The sequence below is a fragment of the Mesoplodon mirus genome, assembly GCF_964341445.2.
Source record: "Mesoplodon mirus genome assembly, chromosome: 2".
NCBI lineage: Eukaryota > Metazoa > Chordata > Mammalia > Artiodactyla > Ziphiidae > Mesoplodon > Mesoplodon mirus.
In genome coordinates this window covers 46,287,110-46,305,426 of record NC_138977.1, presented here as the reverse complement: position 1 = coordinate 46,305,426, position 18,317 = coordinate 46,287,110, and the positions used below count along the sequence as shown (strand labels likewise).

The window sequence follows — 18,317 nt, the reverse complement described above, 5'->3', positions numbered from 1 at the left end:
AATTCTTGAAATGCTAAATAGTAGGCAAAATAGAAAAAGAAACCGGACAAAATGAAAAATCTCAAAAAGGTTGCAGAAGCCATTGGATACACAATTTTAGGCAAGTAGGTCCCTAAGCAACAGGATCATGAGGCAAATTAGCTTTGTGTTAACAGACCTGTTCCAGGGCTGCTCCATCCACAGCTTAATAAAAATGTAAACAACGCACTACATTCCTTAAGCCAGACTGACTGGTTTTTTATCTACATGTGGAACTTCCACCATCTTTTTCCAAAAACACTAATATTCTGAACTCATAAATACATGAAAGTCATAGGGAATGTGCCACTGTAAATTGTGTGTCCAATCAATCAGGCCCTGCACTGCCCAGCGTGGCCTCCCCATCTCAGAGACTCCCACCCCAGGCCAACCCACACTGACCAATGGGGGGCCGCATGCCCTCCCCTTCTTTGCACACACACAGCTGACTCAGTCTGGAGGGAACCCATGGGACTATCAAATACTGGGGCAGAGCTACTGGAATGTTCTGTCTTTCCCGTGTAGCTAAACAATAGTATAATTAAGTCACAAGTGACAGAGATCAGATCCACCAAATGATTACAAAAGACCCATTAGAGGGGCTTTTTAGGGCTCCCTAAAAAGCCAGGTTTTCCTACAAATCCCAGTTTATAGCCCACTTAGCAGTTTGTAATGCACATGTGAGTAGCTGTTCCTAAACAAAGTCACTCATTTTCAGGACCCTATTCCCCTTTCCTGAACCTGTCCTTGGGTCCTGGGTCTCCATGATTCAGTCCTGGGGTTCCAGCTGAGCAACGTGTGTCCTGTGGATTTAAACCATGGCTGAGGATGTTTCATTCACTTATTCTATAAATATTCACTGGACACTGGATACTCAGAGATGAAAGGATTTGGTTCTTTCCTTTCACTTTATCACATACCAGGCAGAGTACATTCAAAGTCAGGGAAAATCTAGGGGAGAATGGAGAGAGGTGGTGAGGAATTCCTTCTTGACTGAGGGAACGGCATGCTTACTGACAGGGTAGGGTGTCTAGGGCTGTAAAATTAATTGGAGTTTGGTTAGAACCGTGCTGTCCACTATGGTAGCCACTAGCCACATGAGGCTATTACACACTTGAAAAGTGGTTAGTCCTGAATTCAACGTGCTATAATGTAAAATACACATGGATTTCAAAGACTTCATATGAAAAAAAGAATGCAAAGTGCCTTGTTAATAATTCTGAATATTGATTACATGTTTAAATGATACTATTTTAAGTAGTTTGGAGGTAAATGAAATATTCAAATTAATTTCTCCTGCTTCTTTTTACTTTTTTTAAATGTGACTCCTAGAAAATTTTAAATTACATATGTGGCTCATGTAAAGAAAAAAAAATGTTGCCTGCAATTACAGTTCCACAAAGATCAAGCCATTAGCCACTGCAGTAGCCCACCAACAGTGAGCCTGAGGGGAATTCAGGATGGAGAAAAACAGAAAGCATTCTGTGCTTTGGATATCAGTCCCTAGATAGTCAAGGTTCATAACTAAGGAAATATTTCAATGACCCTAGATTCTGGCATCTTCCCATACATAGAAAACAACTTAAATCATTAACTTGAAGTGTCTATTCTTTGTGATTAGCAATAATTTTTTGATGTTCAACTATGTGTTTCTTTCCAGCAAAAAAGTTCACATATATCCTGGCCCCTCCCTTACCTCTTTGGGACAGTTTCTCACAGCTATCTGAAAGGCTGTCTCCTGGGCTACAGACCTCAGTAAGACTAAACTCAACTCACAGCTCTTATGTTGTGCCTTTTTTTTTTTTTTTTTTTTTTTTTGTCAGCAGTTTTGGCAACCATGAAGACCCAGAGCAGACTTCGCTCCTTCGCCTGAATTCTACAAGGCTCCAAAGCCTTGACACCAGCAGGGCCCCTTGTGCCAGTCTGCCTCCTCAATGAGTCCAGACAAATTTAAGTGAGTCTCTCTTGGTACCGGATCTCCCACTCTTAGCTGAAGATCCTGAGTTTATTCAGAGGTTGTTAAACTCCTCACTATGAGGGGTAGGTTATCCTTGAACTTAGGCTCCAGAAGAGGTGCCTATATTTGCTCAACTGAAAGACACCGAGGTTACCCTCAGGTGAGAAACACTGGGATGATTTTGCTCAGCTGAAAGACCCTAAGGAGGCTTGGACTAGGTGATTAAGTAGGAAGCTGACCTGACATCCTTCCTCAATTTGGCTACCTTAACAGACTCTGTCAGGATAAAAGTGAAGATATCACATGAAAGCTCTGCTCAGGGGAAGAGGGACGAGGGTCCTCCCAGTCATTTATGGCTTTCTCAGGCAACTAAGACATTTATGGGAGTGATGGAAGCAGAGTCCCATAAGGAAACCCACTCATTAGTTTAAAACGTGCTTGTCTGGGGACCATGTATGAGAGCTGGCCACTCACTGATCCCAGCACCAAAGGTGGTTTTAGAAGAGATCCGTAGAAGAGCAGAAGTGACTCTAGGGTAACACCTAGAGGGGTTAAGCTCACAAGCAGCACATTGCCCATCACACAATTTCATTAGTAAATTTTATTCCTGACAAATTCAACTTTAAAATAGGAAACAGTTTCTCAAACAGAGAAATGAGGGGTATCAGAAAGCCAACCTCCAACTAACAACTAAAACCCAGCCAGGTTTAGGGATGTACAGAATTTATACTTGCAAGTACGTAAGTGAGAGTTACTGAGGAAATCTCACCCTAAAAATGGCTGAGATGGGGCTCTTTTTGACATTCCAATACTGGTTTTTGCATACCCAGTTAGAGAAAGCCAGCTTGATAAAATATCTTTTCAGATTTCAGACCTTAAAGGAACAAAAGCCCTCTTAGGACTTAGGAGGAACTTGCATTTCTCTCCCTGTGCATCTGAGATGTAAATGTTCTACCTGATCATCTTAGGCATTTTGTTCTGTGTTTTGAGAGCACAGTGTCCACCATCAGGAAAGTACACATACGATGTACATTTGACAGCCCGTCAAATAGACTGGGATTCCAAACAGTCTTTTTGTCTGGCTGTGCCAGCTCTCAGGAAAATTTGTCATAAGGGGTCCCAGTTCATAAGGGACCTTTGTCTTCTCAACCTTGGTTGCGTCCACCTGTACAACAAAGGCCTTTATTTTCTTAGACTATTTTTTTGGAGTAAACTTTCTGGATCTTCTGAAGGCTGCATCCTTTGCACTCTCTTGTTGCGGGTGCCTGTTGCATCTTCCTGGTTATCACTATTAAGATACTACTCATCAATGGCCAGACAATGGATCCTTTAAATTGAAGAAACTTCTAAATTGGTAAATTTTTAGAGAGCTCTCATTATAAATAGCTGTTTTATTGGTACCTGTGAAAAGAGCAAATTAAAAGGTAGATACAGAGGTTAATTAACAACCTCTGAATAAACTATGGGAATTCTTAAGATTCTAACCTTAAGAATTCCCACAGTTTAAAACAAAATAAAACAAAAGGATTTGGGAAGCCTTATTTGTAGTCTTGGCTTTCCCTTGATGGGTCTTAGGATACTAATAAAAACATTACGTTAATTAATGTTAATCAGGTTGATTAACAAGGGAATAGGAAATGCTGAGGGGAAAGTCAAGAGACTGCTTCCCAACAAGGTGGAAATTTTAAAGGGACTCGTCCCAGCAGGATAGAAATCTTTAGATGGTGATTTAAAAATGCGATAAATAAAATGGACATTGATGAGATTAAAACAAAGGCTTCAGGGAATTCCCTGGTGGTCCAGTGGTTGGGACTCTGTGCTTTCACTGCCGAGGGCCCAGGTTCAATCCCTGGTCCAGGAACTAAGATCCCGCAAGTCACACAGCGCGGCCAAAAAACAAAAAACAAAAAGAAAGGCTTTGATACAACATTACCTAAAGTTGAATGGGCCAAAGAGACCCACTATTGGTCCCCCAACATTAAAGGGCCCCAAACAAGTCTGGCTTATTTAGCCCAGTAAAAAAAAAAAATTTTTAAGGCTGGAATAAAATTATACAAAGATACCTAACCAGCAATTGCTTGAGGCAACAGTTAGGCCAACTAATCAAGTTAAAGATTGACAAAAGGGCCTGGGTCACTTGGCTAAAGTTAAAGGTATAAGAGTTGATAGAATTGAGATAAAAATTTATATTTTAAAAATTGGCATATTGGGGGCTTTCCTGGTAGCACAGTGGATAAGAATCTGCCTGCCAATGCAGGGGACACGGGTTCAATCCTTGGTCCGGGAAGATCCCACATGCTGCAGAGCAACTAAGCCTGTGCGCCACAACTGCTGAGCCTGTGTGCCACAACTACTGAAGCCGTGTGCCTAGAGCCCATGCTCCGCAACAAGAGAAGCCACAGCAATGAGAAGCCCATGCACCACAACGAAAAGTAGCCCCCGCTTGCCACAACTAGAGAAAGCCCGCACACAGCAACAAAGACCCAACGCAGGCAAAAATAAATTAAAAAAAAAATTGGCATATTTGAATGGGCTTTATGTGAGATGCTTACATCTCTTTTGCCTGATCATACTGTGGGACAGACATTATGTCTCACTGGGGAGTGCTTCTCCTGCCTGGTATTATAATACAGAGCATATAAATCTGCCCCTAAGGCAGTATTAATTAAACATACTAAAGGAAACAGAGTTACCTGAGCCTGCACAATATGAAACAAAAACTGGGGGCTAATATTCAGGGCCTAATAAAGCAATAGTGGAGACTTTTTTTGCCCCTAGGGTAAACTGGTCTGGGTTTGACTTGTGCACTCAGAAAGAGGGCCTTTGTTGAATGCCTTGTGCAAACTTTTGAAGGCATGATAAAATGAACCCTAAAGTTCTAGAACATAGAACTCCTAATTTCCAGTTTAGCTGGAAATCTTCTCATTGATATAAAAAAGCAAATTAAAGAAAATGTAGTTGCACAAATCAATCATTTGATATCATTTAGGCAGACCAGTTCTTTGGGGAATTGAAAGCAACTGTCTTTGTAAAAAGGCTAAGTCATCTAAGCAAATAAATTTAACTTACACCAACTGTTATTTATAAACTAGTAAGTTTATATTGTAATACCTGATTCACGACTAAGTTATAAAATGAAGTTATGAGATCTCTGGTTATGTCTGTTATATGTCTGTGTGTACATTATAGATATGTCTCTACCTCCAGACAGTATCATCAATATTAATTTATAAAGGAGCCCTATTTAACTGACTTAAATGAGGCACTTGAAATTAAATATTTTTGAATGTAATAGAAACCAACCCAAATGAATTTCAAGTTCATGTGATCTGGGAAATGTTCAATATTAAATTAATATTTGGTTTAAAGTTTAAGTTTGTTGGTTTAATTAATACAGACATGTCTTACTTTTATTGAACCTAGTCAAAATGTTCATATTATTTGTTTTAAAATTTATCAGCAAGAAAAATAGCTTGGAATGATGGCTGACTTGGTCTAATGTCTCCTGAAGTTTTCATGGGTAATTTAAATATAATTGTTGGAAACAAATGAGTTAAATAGATATACATGGGATAAGAGCCATTTAGTGTACTGTTTAAGAATTATTATGTTTTATGGTATGTCTACTTAAAAATAGTTTCTCCAGATTTTTGGTAACTGGAAACTTTAGAGTTTTGCTAAGTTAAATGATGGAAATGTACTAAATATCTAGATCATTCCCAAATAAAGATACTGAAAAACTGATTACTGAAAATAGGCTTCCTTTTACAGAGAAATTAAAGATGTTTAGCACCATTAATAAATGTTTTGTGTCACATTGAAAATTTTTCCATAAAAGGGCATGTTTTTATTTATTTTTATTTTTTAATTATTTTTTTAAAAGATCTTAATTTTTAAAATATATTTATTTTTGGCTGCGTTGGGTCTTCGTTGCTGCATGCAGGCTTTCTCTAGTTGCAGCAAGCGGGGGCTACTCTTCGCTGTGGTGCGTGGGCTTCTCAATGTGGTGCTTTCTCTTGGTGTAGAGCACAGGCTCTAGGTGCGCAGGCTTCAGGAGTTGTGGTGCGTGGGTTCAGTAGTTGTGGCTAGTGGGCTCTAGAGCACAGGCTCAGTAGTTGTGGTGCATGGGCTTAGTTGCTCTGCGGCGTGTGGGAGCTTCCCAGACCAGGGCTCGAACCCATGTCCCCTGTATTGGCAGGCAGATTCTTAACCACTATGCCACCAGGGAAGCCCCAAGGGCACGTTTTTAAAAATCATAAATGGTATTTATAAGTTTGCCAATCTACAGAATGCTAACATAGAAGTACATAATTGCTTACTTCTTAGTTTTCACTAGAAATTAAGGTTTTAAAATTTTTTAATTTTTATTGAAGTATAGTTGACTTACAATATTGTGTCAGTTTCAGGTGTACAGCAAAGTGATTCACATATATATATATGTATATATATCTATATATACATATTGATATATATTCTTTTTCAGATTTCTTCAGATTCTTATCTTCAATAGGTTCTTTTTCAGATTGTTTTCCAGACTCTTATCCTTTATAGGTATGTGTATATACACACACACACACACACACACACACACACACCCCTAGAAAGAATTTATAGGTGTATAAATTCTTTCTAGGTGCGTATATATATATATATATATATATATATATATATATTATTTTTCAGATTTTTATCCTTTATAGGTTATTACAAGATATTGACTGTAATTCCCTGTGCTATACAGTAAGTCCTTGTTGTTTATTTTATATATAGTAGTGGGTATCTGTTAATCCCATATTCCTATTTTATCCCACCCTCCCGCCTCTCCCCTTTGGTAACCATGTCTGCGAGTCTGTTACTGTTTTGTAAATAAGTTCATTTGTATTTTTTTTAGATTCTACATGTAAGTGATACCATATACTTGTCTTTCTCTGTCTGACTTACTTCACCTAGTATGATAATCTCTAGGTCCATCCATGTTGCTGCAGATGGCAATATTTCATTCTTTTTTTTACGGCTGAGTAGTATTCTACTGTACGTATATACCACATCTTCTTTATCCATTCATCTGTCAATGGACATTTAGGTTGCTTCCATGTCTTGGCTATTGTAAACAGCACTGCTGTGAACATTGGGGTACTTGTATCTTTTTGAATTAGAGTTTTCATCTTTTTCAGATACATGCCCAGGAGTGGGATTGCTGGATCATACAATAGCTCTATTTTTAGTTTTTTAAGGAGCCTCCATACTGTTTTCCATAGTGGCTGCAACAATTTATATTCTCACCAACAGCAAAGGAGGGTTCCCTTTTCTCTCACCCTCTCCAGCATTTATTACTTGTAGACTTTTTGATGATGGCCATTTTGACCTCACTGTAGTTTTGATTTGCATTTCTCTAATAACTAGCCACGTTGAGCATCTTGTCATGAGCCTGTTGGCCATCTGTATGTATTCTTTGGAGAAAGAAATTAAGGTTTTAAAGGTTAAGCATTCTAATTAATATATGTAAGTAAAAATACTAAAATTAATAAGGAAAACATCTTTGTATGAAAGGAAAAAAAAGTATAAGGAATGGAAATGCATATTGCTAAGGGAAAAGAAGGTAATTTTGTCCTGGCGAGAGAGAAACAAAAGGAAGGCACAGGACAAAGCCTGAAGATAAAAAAAGAAAGTTTATTAGTTTTGTGGGAAAGAAACCCTGAAAAGAAAAAGTTTTGTACATCGTCAGGACTGGCTAGGATTAAAATAAAATTTAATTGAGTAAATAAATTCTAACATTAAAAGTAAGCTGGTACAATACTAGAATTTGTTTTTTTCTCTATGTTAAGAGAACAAAGTTTTCTTAGAATATTGATCTGCTTTTGATAACAGATTATAAAAAGTTTCTCTACCTTTTAAATGATCTGTTGTAACATTCTATATTTGCCTTTAAAATCTTTTGTCATTTGGGTTAAGTAAATAAGTATAGTTTCACAGTGACCTATGATCCTATATGACCAAGTGTTTTAAACCTTTTGATACCTTTGACAAACTTCCCCAAGTCAATTCTAAATGAAGTCCTTTTGACCTGTAGCTAACTTTCGGATGCTTCAGAGAGATCCCAAAGCATCCTCAAAAGAGATATTAAACTAATTAGGTTTATTTGATATGTTAACTTACATGGGAAACATTGTCAAATAAGTGGTGATAAACCTTCTTAGGTTATATTGCATGGGTAAGTGTCATTAACATAGATATTCTAGAAATTATATGGAATTCTTAACAACCTGATATGTCCTAGTGTAATATTATCAGTTATGATTCTAATTATTCCTTAAAATGTTGTATTGTCACAGAAATAACCAAGTTGCTTTGTCAACTGCATTGTAATCAAATCTTTAACCATGCCATTTTAAGTCTTTTGTTATTTATAGACAGTCATTGTTTTACTCTGATGCTTTCACAAAAATGAAAATCTTAAAGAAAATTCATAAAAAGGATTTTTTGACAAATATAGGTTTCTGATGACTTTTAGATCATACCACTGAACTGGGTAAGAAATTATAAAACTCTAATAGAAAACCTGATGCATTTATCAAGATCAACAAGAATTAATTATATGGAACTTAATGAACTAATAAATATGATTTATAATCTTATGATTTTTTTCTGAAATATACTGGCTTTTAGTCTTTGTGTTCCAGAAAACCCTTCCTCTTATGCTAACTAGGATATGTGGTAAGTTGATGAAGTATACCTCTGCAAATGAAGATGAATTTTTCTCTCTACCTAATCTCTCCAGAATTTGGCTTCTCTAACTGGCTCCCCTCTGGACTTGATGGCTTATTGAGATCCAGATTACAACTAGTTATACTAATCATTGTTTTAATTTGTTCTCTCTTTGTTGTTTTCAAACTATTTATACTTTTTGTCTCTCTGCTATACTATCTTATTAATGTTACTTGTTATATTACTTATATTCTATTTTATAAGACTGTTGTGTCCTGCATTACCTGATGTGTAACCAGGCCTCCAACAAAATTAATGATGGCTAAATATCTTGAGGCAATTGATCACACATATATATATGATCACAAATATATCACATATATACAGATAAAGTTAATTGCAATAGTGCAACTTAAATATGGGAAGAAACAACAAGGGGAAAACATTTCCTGGATCATAATAGAGTAGTAAAACAGAAGAGCCAGTGGATTTTAGGTTGTTTAGGTTAATAGGGCCTAAGCCAGATATAGCATATGAATGGCCTATCACTAAGATCCTTGCCTGACCTAGGAATAAGCATTCCTAGGGCTGTGGGACAAATTGGTCATGAAATGCCTCCCAAGCCTTGGTCAAATTTATGACCAACGTGGGGCACTGTAAACAACAAAAAAAATATTGCTTGCCCTTTTAGTTCTATAGGATCAAGCCATTAGCTCCTGCAGTTGCCCACCAAAACTGAGCCTGAGGGGAATTCAGGATGGAGAAAAACAGGAAGCATTTTGTGCTTTGGATACCAGCCCCTAGATAATTAAGGTACATACCTAAGGAAATATTTCAATGACCTCAGATTCTTGCATATTCCCATACATAGAAAAGCACTAAAATCATTTACTTGAGATGTCTGTTTTTGTGATTAGAAGTAATCTTTTGATGTTTTGACTACATGTTTCTTTTTCCTGCAAAAAAATCTCACATATATTCTGACTCCTTCCTTACCTCTTTTTTTTTTTTTTGCTGCACCGAGTGGCATGTGATCTTAGTTCCCCGACCAGGGATCCAACCCGTGCCCCCTGCATTGGAAGCGTGGAGTCTTAACCACTGGACCACCAGGGAAGTTCCCCTTCCTTACCTCTTTGGAACAGTTTCTCAGAGCTATCTGAGAGGCTGTCTCTCAGGCTCTAGTCCTCCGTAAGACACAGTATAAACTCAACTCACAGCTCTTATGTTGCGCTTTTTTTTTTTTACGTTGACACTCATATTAAATTTCTATTGGACAGTTCTGGTTATAGCATAGAATTAGCTCTGGTTAGAGAATAAAATTCTAGGTTGAGAGTGCCAAAAAATTAAATTAAAATCAAACAAAGAGGCTATATATACAGAAGAAGCCGGGGTGCTCAGGCCTTCAACATCACACAGGGAGAGTCACTAGGACCCTGAGCAGGGAAGGAAAGGAAATATCAACTGTGTGCTTTGGAAGATCACTGTGGCAGTGAAATGGGAGAGACCAGGGCAGGGTGAAAACCGGAGGCAGGAAAACTCATGGAGCAAAAATGAAATATCAGTGAGTGACCAATCTGCCTTCCAACCTACAGGATCTGCTCTTGGGATTCTTACCTTCGCTGTGCCTTGGGCCCTGTGGAAGCCTGGTAGATCCTTTCTCAGATAAATGTCTTTACATACAGAAAATAAAGTACCCATGATTACAAAGGAAACCAATGACTGAAATACAGGTGTCACTGTAAAAATCCGTGATATGGCAATATGTGTGCTTCTTTGCTGACACTTTAAATAAGATGTAGCAGCAGGTCTAACAACTACTGTAATTTTTTTTTTTTTTTTTGGCTGCATTGGGTCTTCGTTGCTGCACGCAGGCTTTCTCTAGTTGAGGCGAGCGGAGGCTACTCTTTGTTATGGTGCCTGGGCTTCTCACTGAGGTGGCTTCTCTTGTTGCAGAGCACAGGCTCTAGGCACGCGGGCTTCAGTAGTTGCAGCACATGGGCTCAGCAGTTGTGGCTCGTGGGCTCTAGAGCGCAGGCTCAGTAGTTGTGGCGCGCGGGCTTAGCTGCTCCGCGTCATGTGGGATCTTCCCAGACCAGGGCTGGAACCCGTGTCCCCTGCGCTGGCAGGCGGATTCTTAACCACTGCGCCACCAGGGAAGCCCACAGTTACTGTAATTTTGAAGTATTTATGAACATGAACGATATTCTGAGCAACAGCTATCACGAGACACAACGGTATCTGTGTTTCCATTAGTGGTGAAGCCACGGTACTGCTAACACTGCTGTGATCTGTTGCCTACATTTATACTCGAAGGAAATGCTAAAGTTTAGTGAGTGGTTAATGAAAATGAACTGTAATTTTCCCCCCAAGTCACAGACCACCTTGAATTCTATCCATGACCCCTTAGGGATCCATGGATCAAGGGTTAAGGACCCTTGTGAGATGTTCCCAGGCTTCCCTCAGCAGTCAGTTTAGGTCCCTCTAAGACGGGAACATGCAGGGAGTATGGTAACAGCTGGATGCTATTTTACTTCTAGGATTTATTTATTCCCATGACCACATCTACAACAGCATATTAAGGCAGCAGACACAATGGTCCAGAAGATGTCTTAATGGAACATTGGGTTTCCTTGGGTTATGATTAGAACCCATGTCTTTTTCTCAGATGAGGATAATGACCACAGGATCAGGCCCAGGAGACCCAGAGGGAAGACTGTTTGTTGGGGTTTTCCTTTAGTTCTCAGGTGAGTTTATTCTTGCAGGGAGGAAGTCATCCGTCTCGCCAGAAGGAATTTAGTTACAAAACAAAACCAGAAAAAGACAAATACTGTACGATTCCACTTATATGAGATATCTACAGCAATCAAATTCATAGAAACAAAGTAGAATGAATGTTGGTTCTTAGGGGCTGAGGGTGGGGAGAAAAGAGGAGTTATTTAATGGCTATACAGTTTCAGATCTGCAAGATGAAAAAGTTCTGGAGGTCTGTTTTGCAACAATGTGAATATATTTAACACTACTGAACTGCACTTAAAAATGGTAAAGATGGTACATCTTTTTTTTACTTAATAATTTTTTTAAATTAATTAATTTATTTATTCTTTTATTTTTGGCTGCATTGGGTCTTCGCTGCTACACGCGGGCTTTCTCTAGTTGTGGCGAGTGGGGGCTGCTCTTTGTTGCAGTGCGTGGGCTTCTCATTGCGGTGGCTTCTTCTTGTTGCAGAGCACAGGCTCTACGCGTGCGGGCTTCAGTAGTTGTGGCTCGCAGGCTCAGTAGTTGTGGCACATGGGCTTAGTTGCTCCGTGGCATGTGGGATCTTCCCGGACCAGGGCTTGAACCCACGTCCCCTACATTGGCAGGTGGATTCTTAACCACTGCGTCACCAGGGAAGCCCAAGATGGTACATCTTATGTGGGGTTTTTTTTAATCACCATAAAAATGGTTAAAACTGCAAAACAAACAAACAGGACGCTCAGAGCCTAACTCTGGCTCAACTTCTAATTGTCACCCAGCTGGACAGCCTCAAATGCAAGCCTGGTTCTACCCAGTTCCTGGAGTTTCTCGAGGCTTTCAAGGTATAAAAATGCTTTTGAAAATGAGGACCCAAGTGTTGTTTATTTTTTTAAATTCTACTATATAATGATAAAGCTCATCTTTACAATTCTGGGTACTGATTTCCACAGAACGGACTAAGACAATCCCCTAAGACTAATAATAACATCAAACACTTAATTAGCGTTAATTCTGTGCCAGGCACTAGTCTAAGCACTTTATAAATACTTGACTCACTTAGTCCTCATAACAATCCCATGGTGGAGGTCCTATTTTTATCCCCACTTTATAGATAAGGAAACTGAGGCATGGAGGACTAGTAAGTGGCAGAGGTGAGGTTCACAACAGGTCATTCGACTCCAGAGTCAAACCATGAGCACCTGAGGCAGGGATCAGGATTTTTATCTCTCAATTCCAGCGCTGAGATAGTGCTGACTCACAGTAAATGACTCAGCTGGCAACCATTTATTGAGCAATCGGTTACAATAGAATTGTGAGGCATTTTTACCATGCAGCAGTTCTGAAGAAGAAAGATCTCGCTGTCTGCTTCCTCTACTATTTTTTTTTAAACTTGGTAAGGAGAAACTTTGTTGGAAAGATGACTGCAAGGCGTGTGGGGCAGTTTACTGTCCTAGCGGGTTGCAGGGATACGGCAACAGTGGGGAAAATACTTTGACCATAACATCCCCCAGCACCTCCCTCTACTAATCTTTTCCAAAAAATGATTAAAGCAATGCTCCTAACTCCCCCAGCGTTTGGAATTGACGGTCACTGCCAAAGACTCTAACCCACCCCGCCACCTGGTTATCTCTTGTACTCTGGAGGAGTGGCAAAAGGAGTGAATATGAAGAGACAGAAAAACAACAAGGTCCTACTGTGTAGCACAGGGAACTATATTCACTATCCCATGATAAACCATAATGGAAAAGAATATAAAAAAGAATGTACATACATATGTATAACTGCATCACTTTGCTGTACAGCAGAAAGTAACACAACATTGTAAGTCAACTATACCTCAGTTAAAAAAAAAAAGAAAAAGAAGAGACAGAAAGTCCTGTCTCCAGACCAACAATGAATTCTAGGCACTGGTCTAAAACTAGGTATGTGGCGGAGAGAAATAGGAAAAGACCCTAAAAGTCACCAAAGAAAATCGCAGGACGACCTTAAAAGGGTAGGGAGTGGAGGGCAGCTCTCCGTAGCTTAGTAACCACATTCTGCCACCTTAGGAGCAAGCAGCTGCGTTTCTAAACGTAACAGGCCGAGACTGGCCAGGTCCACAAAGCTACTGACACACGTGTGCCAAACACCAGCAGCATTTCAGACAACTGTAGCCGGAACATGTGCCCCCCACGCAGCACACGGAGGATGCTCGTGGGAAGAGACGGGGGCTCAGGCCACAGCAGGGGGTTGCTCCATTTTCTCGCTGGTATGGCAGGGAGGGGGTCGGGACTCACCTGTAGGTGTAGGGCCCCACTTCTTCCAACCGAGGGGTCTCCCCTCTGAGGACCTCCTCTGGATTGGTGACATTGAAGAAATAGAACTGGGTGTGCACGGGCACAGGGGGCTTCCTCCAGGACTCAAAGGTCTCCGAGCCATTCCTTAACACAATATTCTAGGGGAGAAAACCAAAAGGGGATTTACGTAGTGTAAGGCAGTTGGCTTTGAACACAGAGGCAGAACGAGGGACACCCTGTCCTTTGACCTCCCGGCTCACTTATTTTTTCCACAGGCATTCAGCTGCTGTCCCTTGGGAGCAGGGACATGCCTTAGGCCAATATGAAGCCCACAGCCCTCAGAAGCCATAACAGGTTTTCTATAAATATCTGTGGTAAAGAAAGGATGCTAGAGCCCTAGCTCATGGGTGGAAACATGGTGTCACCAAAACCAAGGCCACAGTCTGAGTACCCGAAAGGCCTTATTTGCTTCGTCACAAATAGTCCACTGATCGGACAGCTTCTGTGGAAGTCAGGCCACTCTGAGAAGCTCCACGCACTCCCAGCTCGCCCACGTGAGCGACCAGGAAGAGAGGCCCCAGAAGGTTACTTTGCTTCTTCTATTTGAGGGAGAACCACACCCAGCTCTACCACTTTCACCACCGGGGCCTTCACACGCATTTTCTCATCTAATCCCCAACAAACCCCTAACATAGGTTTGCATATCCTTGTTTTAATGGTGAGAAAGCTAAGCCACACTGAGGTTAAGTGCTTAGGGTATTCTTTGTCTACAATCCTTCCTTTGTTTCCCACCCTTACCATGGATTATGGTCTAAATTGTGTCCCTGCCACCCCCCTCACCCCCCAAAAAATTCATATATTCAAGTCCTAACCCCTAGTACCTCAGAATGTGACTGTATTTGGAGATAGGGTCTTTAAAGAGAAATTAGAGGTTAAATGAAGTCATCAGGGTGGGCTGTCATCCAACATGACTGAGGCCTCAGAAGAAATCAACCCTGTTGACACCTTGATCTCAGACTTCTAGCATCCAGAACACTGTGAGACAATAAAGTTCTGTTGTTCAAGTCACCCAGTCTGTGGTATTTGTTATGGCAGCTCTCACAAACTAATACACCATGGCCCCTCTATGGAAGAAGAATCCTTCCCACCCTACAGACTTCAGGTGTGGCAAGTGACTTGATTTGATGAACAGAACGTGAGTGGAATGGCAAAGCGCCAACTTCGAGCTGAGGTCTTAAGAGGCATGGCAAGTTTCCACCAGCCACCCTCTGTTGCCCTGTCCCAGGTAGTTGGTGATCCTTCAGCCAAGGCCCTAAAATGGTAATGTGTAGACCAGACATGAAGCCAGGAGTCCAGCCTAAGTCGGCTGACCCAGCTAAGCTCAAATTGCAGCCAACCTGGCCGTAAGGAGTATGGAATACATGTTACTATTATAAGCCACCGAGATTTGGGGGTTGTTTGTTATCCAGCATTGCAAGAGAAGCCTGATTAATACAGCATCCAAAGTTAATAGACAGAAAGCTAATATCTAGTAGTTAACTTGTTAATAAAGAAAAACTGCATTTTTAAAGTTAAGATTACTGAAGTGCTTGAGAAGGATAAAAGCATAGACAGAATAAATAAACCAGAGCGCAAACAGTGACTAACTCGGCATGTTGGAATTTGGATCATTGTTATTTTCTCCTGGATGAGATTTTGCATTTTCCAAATTTTTATAATGAATAAAAAAAATTCACACTGAGAAAAATTTTTACAAGAGGAAAATGGGATCTGCTGATAAAGACAATGTAGGGCCACTAATGAAACAATAACTAGATTGCAAGAGAAGCATCCCCTGATATCACCTGTCACTCCTCTAGCGGTGAGGATTTGAATGACAAACAACAGAGGGACCGCTTCAAAACATGACAGAAATCACATGCTAAAACATCCTGTGACACAGAACACAACAGGATGCCAATTTTTAACAGTCCAGGCCTCCAATTTAATAGAAGCAACGTCGCAAGGGAACTTAATGATATAACTCTATTATTCAATGGAAAATATCCCAAGAATCTCTGCAGGGAAAAACAAAGTGGCACCAGAATAAATGGATGCAGAAAACCTAAGCTTGTCAAAGCAAAAACAGTCATCTGGAGGGCTGGAAGTCAATTCACATCCATGAGTCAGTCGTGTCATAGAACTGGGGACTCTCTGTGGTTTGGCATCAGTTCGGAACATCTAATCATCAGATTTCTAGCCAAACGACACATTATTGAAATATTCTTGGCCTTTACTATCAGTACTGATTTACTGAGTTGAGGTCAGATTGTTGAGATAGAAAAATTTAAAGACAAACCACGAAACCCCTTTCCTCCAAGCTCCGGATCCAGCTCAGACTCTCTCCTCTGTGAAGCCCTCCCCGCCTGCCCCTGCACACATTACTCTCTCCCTGCCCTGGCCATAGAGCAGCCTAACCGATCATTTTAGGCAGTTTTTTTAAAGAGTTTCGTGGTCTTTTATCTTATCTTCTAAACAGGAGTCTTAGCTATTTGAGGAGGAACAAGGGAGAGAGTCGGGCTCAGAGAGAGAGAGAGGGCAGCATAACTGGAGAGGCTTACCAGATGGAACCCAGAGGCCCTGGCAGGGTAAGGAGGGCCTGTGGTCAAGGCTGTACAGCTGCTTCATGTCAGAACTGGGTCTGGAACCCAGTGCCCCTTTACTCCACTCTCCCACCCCACCTCAGCATACAACATTTTAATAAAATGGGTATAAACCTACTACACATTTTAGTTATACAAGTTATATGGTAGAGTTTCTCTGGTATAGCTATACACACAGCACCTCGAAACAGCCCAGTAACATGAATATAACCTACCTAAAACTAGTATGTTAACTATGAGAAGTGTAACACATAAATAATAATTATTTGTCTTCTAGAGGATTTTGAAGGCCCACAGATACCTTCAAAGTCATCTGATTTCATTAAAATCAATGCAGGGGGCCTGGGTTCAAACCCTGGTCAGGGAACTAGATCCCACACGCATGCTGCAGTTAAGAGTTCGCATGCCACAACTAAGGACCCCACCTGCCGCAACTAAGACCCAGTGCAACCAAATAATAAATAAATAAATAAATACAGACAGACAGACAGACAGACATTAAAAAAAAAAAGAACCTCTTTTTCTTATCCAGAAATTTCCAGAAAAAGGCAGGGCAATAATTTCTCCTCCTCCATGAATTCCTTGAGTACCCTCCCCTTAACTGGATGGATCATCCCTTCCTTTGAACCCTATAACACATTACATAGGAATTTCTTAGGAAAAAAAGTGCTCAGGACAGAAAACATCTTCCAAAAATTGAGGTTAATTGGAATCTACATGAAGCAGTGATATTAGCAACCAAAAATGAGAAGGAAAGTGCAGCTACTATATTGGAACATATTAGTTAACAGTTGGCTTCTCAAAACGGAAGGTGCTGACCTACAAAAAAAGAGTAGGTTTTTTTTCTTTTTTCTTTACTCCTCTCCACTCCACAAGGACAATGCAGGTTTTGGAGAAATATTGGTTCAATCAACAAAATGTAGTACTAGAAAACTATATTTTCCGTCAACTTTGCTTATAAGATGCTGGGAGAGAAGAAATTGATGTGAGACAACCAGAGAAGAGCAGAAGAAAGGCATGATCAGTCAAAGGCAAAGCCACGGTCAAGGGCCTATAACAGCAGCTCGACAGCTACAAGTCCAAGGAGCCTTTAAAGTGTACCTAGAGGAAGTGGTTGTTCCCTAGCCATTTCAGCCACATTCAGATACAGAGAAAGCAATTCAGATACAGATTCACTAGAATCAGAAACACATAGATCTAGCACCTATTAGTTTGTGTGTCTTATCGGTAATCCAGCACACTAAAGAGCTAAGTGCAGCCAGTTCCTTTTGTGGGTGGAAAGAAAAATCTGTGTGTCTCTAACAACTTTTCCTAACAACTTTTTTTTTTTTTTTTTTTTGCGGTACTAGGGCCTCTCACTGTTGTGGCCTCTCCCATTGTGGAGCACAGGCTCCGGACGCGCAGGCTCAGTGGCCATGGCTCACGGGCCCAGCCGCTCCGCGGCATGTGGGATCTTCCCGGACCAGGGCACGAACCCGTTTCCCCTGCATCGGCAGGCGGACTCTCAACCACTGCGCCATCAGGGAAGCCCCTAACAACTTTTTAAAGCAGTGCTATACCCATGGTTTTCTTGCAAAGTGTAGAACTATACATGCAAATCATCCAAACACTGTCTGTGCCAGGCATTGCAGGTAGGAGATACCCAGCAACACAGATATGGTTTCTGTGTTCCAGGAGTTTACTCTATTTGGGGCGTGGTGATTCACACATGCAAGATAACCAACAATGGAAAGTAGCCCGCAATAAATGGTCAATGAGTATACCAAGCAATGGTCTCCGTGGTGTTCAGACAATGGATTCTACGAACTGAGATGGAGACAGGTAGTGCTTAAAGTGAGCGAGGAAGAATGAACAAAAATTTGGTGAGCAGAGGAGGTCATGGGGGTGGGTTCCTCATGGATAGCTGGGGTTGATTCGACTCTCCTGTGTGGCTGGACAGAGCGAGCCCTTCCTCCCTGCCTATTCCACGTCCATCTCTCCTGG

At 40.7% G+C, this 18,317-nt stretch overlaps 1 protein-coding gene across 1 annotated transcript in view; it reads right to left on the bottom strand.

The window, feature by feature from the left end:
- Positions 1 to 18,317, bottom strand: part of SCARB2 (scavenger receptor class B member 2) — a 67,108-nt gene that overhangs the window by 33,534 nt on the left and 15,257 nt on the right. Inside the window, exon 2 of the mRNA XM_082611421.1 lies at positions 13,693 to 13,850. Within this exon, the coding sequence (XP_082467547.1) occupies positions 13,693 to 13,850 (158 nt within the window). The remainder of the gene's footprint in view (positions 1 to 13,692; positions 13,851 to 18,317) is intronic.